General features: G+C 51.7%; 1 protein-coding gene across 4 annotated transcripts; it reads right to left on the reverse strand.

Annotated features, from left to right (window-relative positions):
• Positions 1 to 125: 125 nt before the first annotated feature.
• Positions 126 to 11,697, reverse strand: FAM214B (family with sequence similarity 214 member B). 4 transcript variants are annotated; one of them, XR_005724517.1, is made up of 10 exons: positions 6,670 to 11,146; positions 3,993 to 4,136; positions 2,777 to 3,745; positions 2,578 to 2,636; positions 2,302 to 2,407; positions 2,023 to 2,181; positions 1,664 to 1,732; positions 1,411 to 1,586; positions 841 to 1,278; positions 126 to 689 (listed from the first exon to the last, which is right to left on the reverse strand). XR_005724517.1 is itself a non-coding variant. In XM_040260932.1 (9 exons), exons 3-9 carry the CDS (start codon positions 3,668 to 3,670, stop codon positions 1,125 to 1,127), a joined length of 1,617 nt encoding a protein of 538 aa, XP_040116866.1. In that variant the 5' UTR covers positions 3,671 to 3,745; positions 3,993 to 4,136; positions 11,628 to 11,697; the 3' UTR covers positions 126 to 1,124. The 4 variants fall into 4 exon arrangements, 3 of the variants coding, with proteins under 3 accessions (XP_040116866.1, XP_040116786.1, XP_040116704.1); XM_040260932.1 differs by lacking the exon at positions 6,670 to 11,146 and adding an exon at positions 11,628 to 11,697 and having other exon boundaries at positions 126 to 1,278; XM_040260852.1 differs by lacking the exon at positions 6,670 to 11,146 and adding an exon at positions 11,154 to 11,337 and having other exon boundaries at positions 126 to 1,278.
• Positions 11,698 to 14,715: the final 3,018 nt, after the last annotated feature.

Consider the following 14,715-nt stretch of genomic DNA (forward strand, 5'->3'; position numbering starts at 1 on the left):
CCCATCCCCATTCCCATGCTGTCCCCAACAGAATAAGTAAGGCTTAGTTCAAGTTTCCAAACAAGAATTTATTCTTTCTTTCTTTCTTTTTTTCTTAAAAAAAAAAAAAAAAGTACCAGGTGCGATTTTTTTCCTGGGTTGTCTTTTTTTTCAAGTTTCAGCAAATGCTTGTTCCCCTCAGCCCAGCCCCAGGCATCAGAGCTAAGGCTGGGTCAGAGTCTAGACTGGGGAATAGGGTAGTTGGTAACTACATGACTGAGTTTGAGGGGTGCCCCTCACCCCAACTGAGGTAGGTGGGTCAGAATCTGGCCAGGAAAGAGGAGGCACCCTAGTCCTTGGCCCTGACTCTGTACCCTGAACACCTTCCTCAGTCAGGACCCCAAAGCAAAGAGACACAGGCAGAAAAAGGAGAGGGACAACCGGAGTCTGGAGTCCTAGATATGTGCACAACTGCATGCACACACTCTCTCTCACGTACATACCACACACACACAAACATATACACACACAAGTTGGCTTTCAGGAGGGGTGAGGTCAGGGAATTGAAAGGCATTGGGAAGGATGGGGGAAGCTGAGTCTTTGGCTGGTGACTCAGTTCTTCTGGGATAACTTCTCTGCTCTCAGCTGAGGGAGAACACTTCTCCCACAGCCCCCATCAGCCTCTTCAACTCCTGAGGTTGGAGCAATATCTGAGAGTGGGAAAGGAGGGAGGGGCAATGCCAATTATCAGGTTTGGGAGGTTACCAAGGCAATCCAATTTGAATAAATTATAAATTAAAAATAAATAAAATAATAAATGGCCCCTGCCCAGGACAGGGAGGCAATGCTGGCATGACTTGCCTGGGAACTTAGGACAACCTCAGGGTAACTCCAGTTCCTCCCCACCGTCGCAGCCAGCCTGGGAAATCCCAAGGGAGGGGCCGGCACGTTGAGGACCCAGAACAGGGCAGAGTGTGGTAAGGTCAGAAGCTTTAAACACCCAAACGGTCGATTTGGGCATGAGCATGGCGAGGGCTTTAATTCAAGCCTGAAGGGTCTCTCGCCACCTCTCCAGGTGTGCACTCTGTCCAGGATGGAGCAGGATGGGCAGGTCCTTGGCCCACAGGGGTTCAGGGCATTGACAGTCAGGGCAAAGGTGAGTAACGTGGATTGTGAGGGACCTCAGTCACAGCCTGCAGTTCGTAGGGGAGCCCTGTGTCCAGTTCCAGGCTCCGGCGGGAAAAAAGCAGGCGGATGTCGCCATGCAGGCTTAAGCGGCCTGAGCGGGAGCTCCGGAACCTGGGGGAGGACAGAGTGATCAAAGACTCCAGACTGATAAGCAAGGGGAAATCCTATTCAGAGAGGACATACCTGGGTTGTGGAAAAAATACCTAGGCCTCCTGCCCAGCAGCCCCAGGGCCCTGTCCTCACCTGAGGTGCAATAAGTAGCAGAGGAGGCGGCGGGTGGGGCCAGCATTCCCCTCCTCACCCACAGGCACCAAAAAGAGGCGGTGGCGCAGGAAGGTCATGTGGGCAGCAGGCATGTCCGAAAAGTCAAAGGTCACGAGGAACATCTTCACCACAGTCTGGTTGGGGTTAAATAAGGTCTGGGGACAGGACATGCAAGGTTGGTAGGGTCAAGGGGATGTTTTCCACTCCCCACTCCCCCTCAGGGAAAACTCACCACTTGGATGGTGCCCACCTTGGGCACACTGTAACCCTTCCTCCCCAGGGGACTCAGGTCCACGACGCCCTGGGAAGGCCAAGGAGTTATCAGTCAAGTAGGGTGTGGGAGATCCCAGACCACTCATCCATCTCCACCATCTCTCATCCTGGGACTTGGCCCCTGCCCCATACAAGAGTTCTCTCCCACTAGGCCCTGACTCAGGTAAGAACATCTCAAGAATCCCTCCAAAGCAGTTCAACTACTGCTCTCCACCTGAGTGCCTTTTCCCAATAAAGTCTTTTGCATTGTCAATTAAAAAAAAAGAATACCTCCTGCCTCTAACCCCTCATGCCCTTTGGGTTGAGGTCAGGTCATACCAGGAAGGGAGCCGGGGCATTTTGCTCAGAAACGTCAAAGAAGGTGACGGTGACGGGCAGCGTGACATGCTGAGGGCAGTAGGATCCACTAGCTCCGATCTCTGCGGTGAAGCCCTCAATGCGGCCGGACGGTGCGAAGCGTCCTCGCAGCAATGATTCCTGGGGTTAGGGTAGGGAAACATGTGAGAAAGATGCTATCTGTTCTCCTTATCTATCCAAGCCACATACCACCATCCCTTCCTGCAAGACCCACCAATCCAGGAATCCAAGGGGAACTACCTCAAAGTTGCCCAACAGGGTACGGCTGACAGCAGGGGTAGGAACCGGGGAGGCACTGGGAGGGCTCAGCAGACCTGGTCCCTTCCGGAGGCTTCGAAGGGAGCTCCTGGTAGGGCAGAGGACACACGAGTGGGCTGGTTGACTTGAGATGTTCTGGGATGTTTGCTGTTGTCCTTGGGTCCCACCTAAGGCCCCTTCCCTGAGGTCCCCTTGCCTGGGGTTGGAAAGAGAACTACAGACTTCTGCCCCATTTTCAGGGAGAAGCAGGACACTTACAGCTTCAGGCGACGGGCACCTTTCAGCCTCCGCCCCATGGGACTACAGTCTGTTGGGTCCTGTGGAGAGGAAAGATTAGGTAAGAAGACTGGATGGAAGCCAGGCTCATCACGAGCTCTCACAGGAACATACCCCAAGCCATCACCTTTCCCCACACAGATATCCATGTAAGAGCAGACCACTGCCTCTCCTGGCTTACCAGCACAGGCTCCTTGGGCCCAGGCAGCAGGTGGCTCCAGAAGGGTGTGGCTTTGGCATCAGAACTGTTGGCAGCAGGAGGGTGGCCCAGGGTTCCCCGGCGCCTCCGAGGGGCTGGCCCCTCATCCTCAGAGCTGACATCCAGGGCTTCTCCAGCAGGAAGCAGCCTTCGCTTGGTGGGGCAGGGGCCTGGAGGTCCGGGGCCAGGGGGTGTGTGCTCGGGGCTGCACCCATTGGCAGTGCCAGGGGACTCCCTAGGCCAGGGGCTGCCCCCATTGCCCACCCCAGACACTAGGCTCTTACCCCCTATTTGTGCAAGACTGTGCAAATCAGTGTCAAATGTGTGCAGCTGGCCTGGAGGGGCTGACCCCAGGGACGCCCCCAGAGACCCCTGTCCCCTTGGATCTGGGGAAGCCCAGTCTCTGGTGTGCAAAGTACTGCAGGAAGCATTTGATGGAGGCAAGAGGGAACTTTGGGCCCCCGAAGTCCAAGGTGAGGTGGAGCTACCTCCTTGTTCCACAACACAGAGGCCGTGATGGCAGAAATGTTGGCTGGCCACGCCCAGTTTCAGCCCCAGTCCCTCTGGGCCCAAGAGCCCCACAGTAGGTGGCTCTTCAGGGGATAGTCCCTCTCTGGCCCCTAGTCCGGGGCCTCTCTTCAACTCCCTGGGACACTCGGTAGGTGGGGCTGGCCGTTTCAGGGCCCTAGGAGGCTCAGAGGCACCAGCTGGAGGGGAAAAGATGGATACCTGGTAGACCCCGGGGGATGTCGCCCCCCCCGCTGGGCTGTAGCCCATGAGCAGGCCACCCTGGAGGGCCCCCTGCCTGCCTGCAGGCTGCGAAGGGCCAGCCTCTGGCTCTGAGGATGGAGATGTCTCCGCCTGCACGTGGCGCATGAAGCCCCGCCTTCAGTCAGGGGGCACCCCCCCACAGCCTTTATGCTGGGCTTGGGCTGGGGGGCCTGGGGACATCTGTGCAAGAGAAGAGAAGAAAAGATGGTGAGAGGAATCCATGAATCGTCTCCCTCCCAGATGAAATTCAGATCCTCCCCTGGACTAGAGAGGTGACCTTGTGAGATTCCAGAGGGGTGAAGATAACCAAACGCCCCAGATGGATTGATGGAATACAGAGGGCACGCTCAAAACTGCTGAACAGGTGACCCGTTTCACTCAGGTTTCTAACTCAATCTGCTCCCCCTCCCTTCTCTCTGGCACTCACCCCGAAGAAGAGGCCCCAAGCCTAGCTGTGTGTTCCCTCTTCCTGGCTGAGGTCTTGCTCTCCTAGCTTGCAGTCTGGTCCATGCCTGCTGCACTGGCAAGGTGACTGCCACCATTCCGTGCAACTCCTAGGCTCAGCTGGACTCTGAGGAGAGAAAAATGGGAAAAGCCTGGCATAAGCCAGGCTCTCTGGAGCCAGTGGAAGGGCTGCGCTCACAGAGTATACCCCAGGACATCCTCCTCCAGTTTATAGAGGACATACTCCTTCACAGTACCCCTGCAGAGATGGAAGCAGTAGTCTTGGGATCTAGAGCCTAGAGGGCAGAACTGGGTTATACAAAGAGTCACAGAGTGGTCTTAGCTCATTGTAACAGGATGTGACAAGTAAGTTGAGGGAGGAAAACTACTTGTCAGGGCCACCAGCTGGGGGACTCCTGCCCTGAATGAGATGGGGGATGAGAAACCCCAAGATCCAAAAGACCATGACAACTGAAAGGTGGCCAAGGCAAGAATTCAACTCTCCTAGTCAAGGCCACTGAGTTGCACAAATCCTTCCCATATACCTATCTCTAAAGGAACAAATGCCACTCCATAATTCTCAGGGCAGAGGTCTTACAAAAATATTCCCCCCCAATCAGGGCTCCTTGGAAGTACAAACCTCAGGCTAGCTCAAAGTGGGTCTTTCAGAGTTAAAATCCCAATTGTCCCCAGCAGTCTGTCCCTTTAACAGGAAGCAACAAATCTAACCAAAAACAAGTCTAGAGGGGGCAGGGTGTGGAGGAAGCACTGCTAGAAGACACTCTCCAGGGCCTGCCCCTCCCCCAGGCTCTGCAAACTAGAGATAAGGCAGTGACAGTCAGACAGCTAGAGTGCCTCGCTACTCCTCCCCAACACATCCAGCACCCCAAAACTCAAACCACTGCTATTCTGCCAGAGTACAAGATAGTCTTCCCTAACTCGTCCACCCTCAGGAGCCCATATTGGGTGAGGGGATGTCAAATCGAAGGCTCTCTTCCTTCACGGGAGAAAACACTGCATGCAGGATCAAACTTATGCTTTGGTCAGTAGCCTTTGCTGCCAGCTATCCACAAAACACTTTCTCTTTCAGGGGGAATGTCCCCTTATGCCTATCCAAGTCTTACCCTTCCTCCTTGGCTAGGCCAAATGCCATCCTCTCCATAAAACTTCCTCTGGCCTGGACCATAAATATTTGTCTCTTCTGAGACCTCATTTATGGCAGTGTCACTGTCTCCTGTAATCCTGCAACAGTTTTGCTTGCTCTTGTAGGTAAGACTGACCATGGGGTTCTTGAAGATAGGTTTTACTTGAATCCTCTGCCCGACTCCAGGCACATAGCAGGGCTCAGAAAAGTAGGATGCAAGCCCCAGAGATCTGGGCAGGCAGACAGTGCAGAGAACTCCCAACATGAGAGAAGCAGAGAGATTAATTGTATGGGGAGAATCAGCGACAACAGAAATGGGAGCGGGAGGCAGGGAAAAAGGGAAGCTTTGCATCCAGGGACTGAAAAGCTTTCCTACACCAAGTTCCCATCACTGTACCCTACACTATCCTGTTTCACCAAGTTCTCATTAGAACTAGAAGCTCTAAGAAAATTCTGGTTCCCTGTGGTGGGTGGGGTGTCTGGAAAGGGCAGGATGCCAAAGGCAGCATTGTCAGAGGGTACAACCTGTACTCAACTCTTCCCTCCTTGCCTCTACCCATGCTGTATAGATTCAGGAAGGGCCTTTTCCTTAGCACTCCCACCCCTAGGTCATCCCAGTTGACCTCTTCAGCCCTTGCCCTGGCGAAGCATCATGATGACATGATGCCCTACTTGACCCCAGCATGACTGGCATCTGCTCATTACCCCAGAGCCCTCTCAGTTCCTGCCCTGTCAATGAAAAGCTCTAAGACTCACTTCCCTGCCACCCAGCCAGTCTGGCTCTAGTCCATGGCTTCAAGCTGACTCATGGGGCAGGACTTGGGGAGGGGGAGGGGCAGGATAGGCCAAATCTCACTCTGGGAAGGGGTGGGCAGCAGCTGGCATCAAACAGCTGTGCCAGGCTGTGGCTGGCAAGGACTACAGCTCCCAACATGCCAAGGGAGCAAGGCCAGCAAAAACAACAAGTCCCAGAATACCATGGGGTCTGTACCTTCAGACACCTGCTAGGCCTGAGAGGTGGGATAGGTGGGTGTTGAGCTCCCAGGCTTATCTTCCCCTTCCCTTCGGTATTAAAGATATCCATTTCTACCCTGATCAAGGAAGGTGGCAAGAATTCCTCTCCATGTGCTTTCAACATTCACCCAGTTCAGACAGGACTGCTACCAGCTGCTCTACACTTTGTCTCCACGGGCATCTACAAACTAGGGAGGCCATTCCCAAGGACTACTACTGTGGGTAGGTAGGTTACCCTCTGCTATCTCACCAACCCCTTGCCTCTGGCCTAGAGCCCTCCACCCTTCCTGGAGAGGAAGCAAATCTTAGCACCTCCTCCAAAATGAGCCCAGGAGATTCACCCCAGCACCCGGGTTCTAGGACTCCTTGTTCTGACCGATCCCCCCACTCCTATTTAGCCTCCCAGGTCCTGCTTCACCTTTCTCCTCCTCACAACCTGGGACAGGCCCCATTCCCTACTGGAGCTTCGGAGATTTTCTATTTCCCCCTACCACAAACTCACCCCGTTCCCAAATTGGCTCCGCCGCGGCGCCGCTGCTCCGGGCCCTTCCGTCCAGTCCCGGTCCCTCCCCTCGAATGCCCAGTCCTCCCCGCCTCGGGCCCCCAACCCAGACAATGGGTGGCTCAGGCTGAGTCCTGCACTGCTAGGTTCTTCTCTGTTCAGTTTCGTGTGCAACACTAGCGGATCCTGGCGCCCGCAGCCCCCAAGCCGCTGCCGCGCCCCTCCCCGCGACTGTCCCTCCCCGTGGCCGCCCCGGCTCCGCGAAGCCGACTCCGCTGCCCCTCTGACTCACAGGCCATTTCCTACCAGCTGATGGGGCAGCCCGCCCCGCCCAGCTCCCTTCACACCCCCGCGGCAGCCTTCGAGGCCGCCACGCCCCCCTCAAGCTACGCCCCCATCTCAGCGACCATACTCATTGGCCTAAAGGAGGCCAGCCTCCACACGGCCTCAAGCGTGAGGCACGCCCCCTTCAAAAGATGCCTGTCCATTGGTCCATAAGGGGGCAGGCCTACCTAGGGTTTCCCCGCCCATTTTAACCCCTCAACTGCCCGAGTCCAAAGCAGCTCTCAGCCCTGCCTTTTAACCCTTTCAAAGACGTCGGCCTCCCACTTCTCACCGCGCCCTTCCTCTTCAGAGGAAGGTTAATAGGACGGCCTAGGGCGTTCATAGACAAATTTCGACAATCCCCAAAGTCAGCTTGCTCTTCCAACACTAGATTCCAAATATCCCCACTCCCATCATCTCTCCGTGCCTTGCAAACCAGAGACCACAGGGCTGCTGAAACTCAGGAAGCTTCCTTCGTGCCAGGATAAAAGGGTCTTGAAGTGGGATCTCATCTCCTTCCATTGAGAAATGGTATTCTTCCTTCTTTTACTCTATATTGATGTTGTTTTGCCTACATTAGAGGGCTTCAGGGGCTCCTGAGATAGGGATACATTTTAGTTCAGGAACCTAGACATCATTATGTCTTTAAACTTTCATTTTGAGATCAAACTGCTTCAGTCTTTCTGCCAGTACTCTTTCTATTCATAAGCCCCTGTTCAAAGAGGCAGAGCACCCAGGGAAAGTGGGATCGGAAGGCTTCTGCCCAGAGTAGGGGGAAATATGCCCAACTCTTGTGACAGAGCTCACCCCCATGACTCAAAACTCCCTCGAAACTCCCCACCCTCCTCCTGAGTCACTGGGCCCCAAGCCCAGTTTAGACTCAACCAAATTAAGTGGCAGCAGAACCAGCATTCCTAATTCATATTCTCTTATTACTGTAGCTCGCCAGGCTCCTCTGTCCATTGGATTCTCCAGGCAAGAATACTGCCGTGGATTGCCATGCTCTCCTCCAGGGTATCTTCCTGACCCCGAGATCAAACCTGCATCTCTTATGTTTCTCCTGCATTGGCAGGTGGGTTCTTTACCACTAGCGCCACCTGGGAAGCCCTGTTCTTTAAATGACCAGGATGGAAACCTTAGACATTAAAAGACACTTTTTAGAGGGGCTGATCTATGGGCAAGCTAAGAAAAGAAACAGTCCTGTCTACTTTTCCCTCTGCACTTGTGAAGTCAGACAATTTGGAACTTAAGAGGTTGCTAAGACTGGGGTCTTCCATAGCAAAAAGAGCCAAACACCAGAGCCAAAAAAGGGAAGACCCAAACTGAGGCCCTGGAGAACTGGCAGTAGGCAGGGCATGCTCCCTGGCAGTACCTTTGGAACAGCGGAGTAAATTCTTTTGTAGTTCAGATGCCACCAGAGCCCCAAGGTCCTTGTTTCTACCTTGCCTGTAGTGCAGGCCCCAAGGGCCCTGAAGTTGTCACTGGACAGTAGAATGAGGCTCTCCTCCCCTACTTCCTCCCTGTGCCCTGGACTTAGAAAGGACAAACGAGTAACAATTCCTCTAGCTTCCTTTCTCTTCACCTCAGACCAGGGGGAAAACCTGAAAAAGAAGTTGCCATGGATTGACTTCCTTGCTGGTTCCCTAATGCTAAGCAACAGAATTTAGGGAATTTTCAACAACCTGAACAAAGTTGCAGAGTACCAATCTAAGAACCTACCTACCTTAGTAAAAGCTTACTGGGAAGACAGGTAGACATACAACACTGTAGGAAAGAAGTAACCCCTTGGTGACCCCACCTTGTTCTATCTAACTGCCAAGACCATAGGCCTTGCAGTCATCTGCAAAAGTCTAGGGGCAGTAGTTCAGGGGGAAGGATCAAAGACATTCTAGGCCTCAGTGTGCTCTGGGAGAGCTAGCAGCGTTGTACAATCAAGGGGCTTTACCTGGCTGCCCTAAATTCTTACTCTGCTTTATTTTTTTTCATAGCAGTTATCACTAGCTGGCACTTCTCTTCCTCTTTCCCCCTCCCTCTCCTTTCTCTTCCCCTGAAGCCACACATACATTTCTTTCTCCCTGGGTTAGAATACAAGCTCCATGAGAGCTGCAACTCTGTTGTATTCATGCTAGTACTCCCAGAATCAGTATCAGTGCCTGGCACATAATAGGTGCTCAATAAATTTTGGCTCAACAAAACATTGACCCCTGGGCCGAGTGAAGAGTATTCAGAAGACCTGGGTCCTAATGCCTGGCCTTTCACTATGAGACCTGGAGAAAATATCAGTCTCTTCTTTCTTGATTTCCAAATCTGTAAAATGAGTTTGTATAAACAATTACCACTGAGGCCTCTAGAACTCTGACCTTATACTGCTATCATTCTAATGGCTATTGTTCACTCTTACCCACTTTCAGAGGATGGGTCCAAGCATCTGGATGCTCTGCTGCTTGTACGGAAGCAGAAAGTCTATATACTCTAGCCCCTGCATAGCAAACCAATGCCCTTTCTCTTATGCCCCACCCACTCAAACAAATGCCACAATCTTGAGGAAGCTGGAGTGAGTCTGCCCTAAGCCCGCCTCTCTGAGAGACAATCTGGGAAGCTGTGTTGCCATAGCAATCAGCTCCTCCTCAAAAGGCTTCAGCCTGCCCTTCTTTACCCCACCCTACCCCACGGCTTTGTCTGGCTTTGGCACCCCCTCCCTCCCCAGCCAGTCTCTCAGCCAGAGGAGACTGGCTTGGGGCCCCTTTCAGCAACACTGTCACTCTCATTCAGCCACTGTGTGGAAAGCAGGGCTTTCTCACCCTCTTGCAGCCTGCCCAGGGGCAAAAAGAACTCTGGCACTACATCAAGTCGCCTCAGGGAATCAGAGATTAGGCCCTAGTCTGGTTCAGATAGATTCCAACCCAGGAGGGTGGGGAGCCATTCCCTGTCCCTCCCCCAGTGGAAACTGGAACCTCCCTTCCCAGTTCAGCCAACAATAGTGGCTCACCTCTCAAAGCATGCATCGCAGACCCTCAGTACTTCTGACCATTTCCCTCTCCCACAGAAGCCCAGAATTTTTGAGGGAATTAGGGTTCCCTACCCAGGAGAAGGAAAAGTGTGCAGAAATCAGTTTGTGGCAAACGGTAAAAATGTATCTACCACTCACTTGGGGGGCTGCGGGGAGAGACCTTGGTAGCAGTGAGGGTGAGGTCTGGGCCTTGCTGCTGGTTACCTAGGTTTCTGGCCACTGAGTACAAAGTCTGGGGCAGGGCACAGCTCCTAGACAGGCAAGGACCAGGCCAGGCCCCAGGCGAGGAAGGAAGTGGGAAATGAGCACACCCAGAGCATAAGGGCAGGGCAAAGTGGGGGAGGAGGGGAAAGACAGGGACTAAGGCAAGCTTCTAGGAGGAACAGGAACTACAGTGAGGGGTACCCAGAATCTAAGGGGGGAAGGGTCCCCAGGGACACCAGCTAAGGGAAAAATATCCCAGTCTCAGCCAGACAGATCTAAAGCTGACTGAGACAGTCACACAAGCTCTAGTAGCGAGTGGGGCCTGCATCCTCTCTGAGAGCTCAGGCCTGAAGGTGGAGTTAGGAGCTGAGGGGCCAGAAACACTGCAGACTGGCTTCTTCACCCCAGTAATCCCATCACCCTCATCCCTGAGACACAGTACAAAAAACCTCTTCCTGGAGTCTCTACAAAGCCTCCAGACTTTCTCAAGGCACTAGGAGTTCTCCCCTCCTCATCTGGGCCTGTAACCCCTTCCCCTCACACAGTGCCCACAGCCCCCATACCTTCTTCCTCCACACAGTCCCTCCCACACTCTGGACCACTAGCCCGTCTCCATCACACAACGCCCCCTCCACTTTCCCCTAAAGCGCCTTCATATCCCCTCCCCCTCAAGTATCATCTCCAACCCTTCACTTAACGTCACCCCCTCACATTGTACTTCCCAGCCTCACAAAGCACTCCCGCCCTTCCCCCACAAGGGGTACCGGAGAATGCACCTCTTAGCCCAAACATTGAGCCCCCCTCCTCCTCCCCCAGCTGTTTTACTCCATCCCCACCCCAGCATTTCTCCAGATCTTTTCCTTCCCTGACGTGATCCTCCCGCCTCACGTCTACCCAAGCCCACCCCCGTACTTGTCCATTCCTTCCACGCGCACCCGCCCCACACCTGTAGTTCCGTGAGTCCCGTTGCAACTGGGGAGGTAGTGGATTGGAGCAGTTACATAGCTGCCCTAGCTGCAGCCTCGGCCTGCAAACCTCGCCCCTTTGGTCCGAGCCCCGCCCCCGCAACGACACGACCCACCCTCTCCGTTGTCCCACCTCCCACCTTCCCTTGGCTCGTCCCCTTTCCTAGATTCTTTAATTCCTGGGGCTCCTCCCCTGTGATTCAGGTCCTGCCCCTTTCTGGCTCCGCCCCTTCTCGTCTTCTTGGCGTCTCCACAGAGAACCTCTGCTTGTCTTTCGTCCCACCCCGGTCCCCGCCCCATCCTTGATCCCCGCCCCCTTCTGGTCTTCGCCTTTCACTAGGATCCGCCCCCTCGGATTCCAGGCTGGCAGAACCGGTGCCACGCTCGCTTCCACTGCTAGCCCCCTCCCATCTCGGAGCCTCTCCTCCCCCCGCCCCTTCTCTGGCTGGCCTCACCCCGGCGCTGACGCTGCAGCCCGGAACCTCTGGTTTTGATGGGCGGCGGTGGCCCCAGTGGATGGCGGAGGAGACAAAGTGATGGCTGCAGGTCGCCTGAGGGCCCACCCCGGCCACGTGCGGCTTCTGTGATGACAGGTCTAAAGGGGCGGGGCCTCAGTCCGCAGTGTGCGGCCTGGGCTGACCGGATCCGGTCGGAGATGGAGAGCCAGAACCTGTGCCAAAGCGCTAGCTTGTGGGCGCCCGAACCAAGTTGGAGCACTCCCAGGCTTTCGAGCTGGTGTGAGCTGCCTGCGGAACTGGAGCCTCTTAGTGAAGGCGTCTGGGTTAGCGCGCGTATTTGCTCTAATGGGGGAGATCTGTAAGGTTTGCAAAGTAGTGCAAAGAGCTTCAGAATTCTGTGAAAATGCGGAAATCTGGTTGGCCGGGTTCTCAAGTCTGTGAGGAATAGCAGTTTCTGTAGCCTACGGCGTGCAGGAGACAGGCAGTAAGAGTTAGGTCTGTAGCTGTGGAGGTAGGTCAGCGAGAAGTCTGTGAATTTTATGAGCCAAAGTAGAGCCTTTGCTTTGTTCAGTCGACTGAACTATGTGACTGTTACACACGTTCTGTAATTTAATTAGCGCTTGAGTCTTCAACTTCCCGGGAGCCCCACGAGTTCCCAAGATATGTCCAAGGGAGAGCGACGCTTACGAGCTACCGGTAGATGGCATCCCAGGTCCCTTGCAGAGCTGAGTGGCTCTGAGCCCAGAGCCTAGTGAGCTGCTCGATGGAGCCGGAGGTATTGATGGCTGTGTGATGGACTGGACCTGGTAAAGTTATCTCAAAGTCTCAGATTCTTTAGATCTCTGTGACTTTCTTTCTGTGAGTAGTTAACAAGCGGCTTTACTAAACACCAATGGTGCGCTAGGCAAAATGAAAACAGAAAAAGAAAAAAATGTTCTGCTCTTACGGAACTGCTCAGATTGTCTTTCTAATACTTCTATAATGCTCAGTTCAGTTCAGTCGCTCAGTCGTGTCCGACTCTTTGCGACCCCATGAATCGCAGCACGCCAGGCCTCCCTGTCCATCACCAACTCCTGGAGTTCACCCAAACTCACGTGCATGCATGAGTCAATGATGGCATCCATCCTCTGTCGTCCCCTTATAGAGGGTAAAATTGGAAGAGTTTTGTGTCGTGGAAAAAGCTCAAATTTGAAGTCATTTGGTTTGGTAAGGACGCTATACTAGCTGTATTGGGCAAATTACTTGATTACTAGCTACATTTGGGTAAATTACTAGATTTAAAAAAATAAACTTTTAAAAAAGGTTTTTATTATCAGGATCATTTTAAAAGTCTTTATTGAATTTGTTATAATATTGTTTTTGTTTTATGTTTTTGATGTTTTGGTGGGAGGCATTGGAATATTAGCTCCCCACCAGGGATCCAACCCACACCCCTTGCATTGAAAGGCTAAGGGCAACCACTGGACCACCAGGAAAATCCCTAAGAATAAACTTTTAATTTTAGAATAATTTTAGATTTACAGAAAATTTGTCAAGATAGTACAGAAAGTTTCTGTGTACCCCATACTCAATTCTCCGCTTTGTTCTCCACAATTGTTTAACAACATCTTACATTAGTATGGTACGTATGCTATAATTAATTAACCAATATTGATACATTATATATATCAATACATGTAAACATGTATTTAGGATACATCTTAAAGGAGATCAGTCCTGGATGTTCATTGGAAGGACTGATGTTGAAGCTGAAACTCCAATATTTTGGCCACCTGATGCGAAGAGCTGACTCATTTGAAAAGACCCTGATGCTGGGAAAGATTGAGGGCAGGAGGAGAAGGGGATGACAGAGGATTAGATGGTTGAATGGCATCACCGACTCAATGGACATGAGTTTTGGTAAACTCTGGGAGTTGGTGATGGACAGGGAGGCCTGGTGTGCTGCAGTCCATGGGGTTACAAAGGATCTGACACAACTGAGCAACTGAACTGAACTGATACATTATCATTAAAGTCCATACTTTATTCTGATTTCCTTAGTTTCTACCTAATGTCCCATCCAGAATAACACATTAGGTTTAGTTTTCATGTCTCCTTAAACTCCTCTTGGCGTTGATATTTTCTCAGACTTCCTTGTTCTTGATGATCTGGACAATATTTTAGACAATTTTATTGATCAGATATTTCAGATATTTTGTAGAATGTCTTTCGGCTGGAATTTGTTTGATGTTTTTCTGATGAGGAATCTATTGCAAATCCATTTTCCCATTCTGTAGCTTGACTGTTTATTCTCTTAGTGGAGTCTTTCAATATGCAGAGGTTCTTTAACCTGTCCAGTTTATATCTTTTTGTTTTTATTCAATGGTTTTTATGCCCTATTTTAAAAGTCTTTGTCTACTTGGAAATGAGTGTATCATCTTAGGTTATTGTCTAGAAACTTTATCATTTTACTTCTTATTTAATCATCTGGAATAGATTTTGTGTATAGTGTGAAGTAGATGTCAAGATTCATTTTTCCCTCATATGGTTATTTAGTTGAACCAGAAACTTTTACAAAAACTGTTATAGTACAATTTCCAAAAAGTTAAGAGCAAGATTCTTACAAGAAGCTAGAATGAACATATATCAAAGATAAGCAGGTAAAGCATGTGTAATGAGCAATTGAGGAAATTAGGGATTATATTAGTCAGAGTTCCGGGTGTGTGTATATGTAGTTATACAAATGGAGAGGTTTTATTATAAGGAGTTGGTTCACAGTATTGCGGAGCCTGACAAGTCCCAAGCTGTCAAGCTAGAGACCCAGGATAGCTGATGGTGTAGTTCCAGTTCCAGTCCAAAGGCCTGAGAACCAAGAAAAATGCCAATATAGTTGCAGTCTGAAAGCCGGCAGCCTGAAGACCCAAGCAAAACTGATTTTTCAGTTCGAGTCCACTGGTAGGAAAAAAGACTAATGTCTCAGCTCAGAGGAAGTCAGTCAAAGAGAAATTCTCTTCTTCAGTCCTTTTGTCTATTCAGGTCTTCCACTGATTAGATGAGGACCCTCCCCCGCCCCACCACATTAGGGAGAGCAATCTGCTTTACTCAG

The sequence above is a fragment of the Oryx dammah genome, unplaced genomic scaffold, assembly GCF_014754425.2.
Source record: "Oryx dammah isolate SB20612 unplaced genomic scaffold, SCBI_Odam_1.1 HiC_scaffold_1, whole genome shotgun sequence".
Classification (NCBI taxonomy): domain Eukaryota; kingdom Metazoa; phylum Chordata; class Mammalia; order Artiodactyla; family Bovidae; genus Oryx; species Oryx dammah.

Excerpts from the sequence above, each read along its gene's own strand:
- FAM214B (XM_040260932.1), bottom strand. The coding sequence starts at position 3,670 with ATGCGCCACGTGCAGGCGGAGACATCTCCATCCTCAGAGCCAGAGGCT. Across the intron at positions 2,637-2,776 it reads GGCCCAAGGAGCCTGTGCTG|GACCCAACAGACTGTAGTCC; the intron begins GTAAGCCAGGAG and ends TCCTCTCCACAG. Across the intron at positions 1,733-2,022 it reads ATGCCCCGGCTCCCTTCCTG|GGCGTCGTGGACCTGAGTCC; the intron begins GTATGACCTGAC and ends TGGCCTTCCCAG.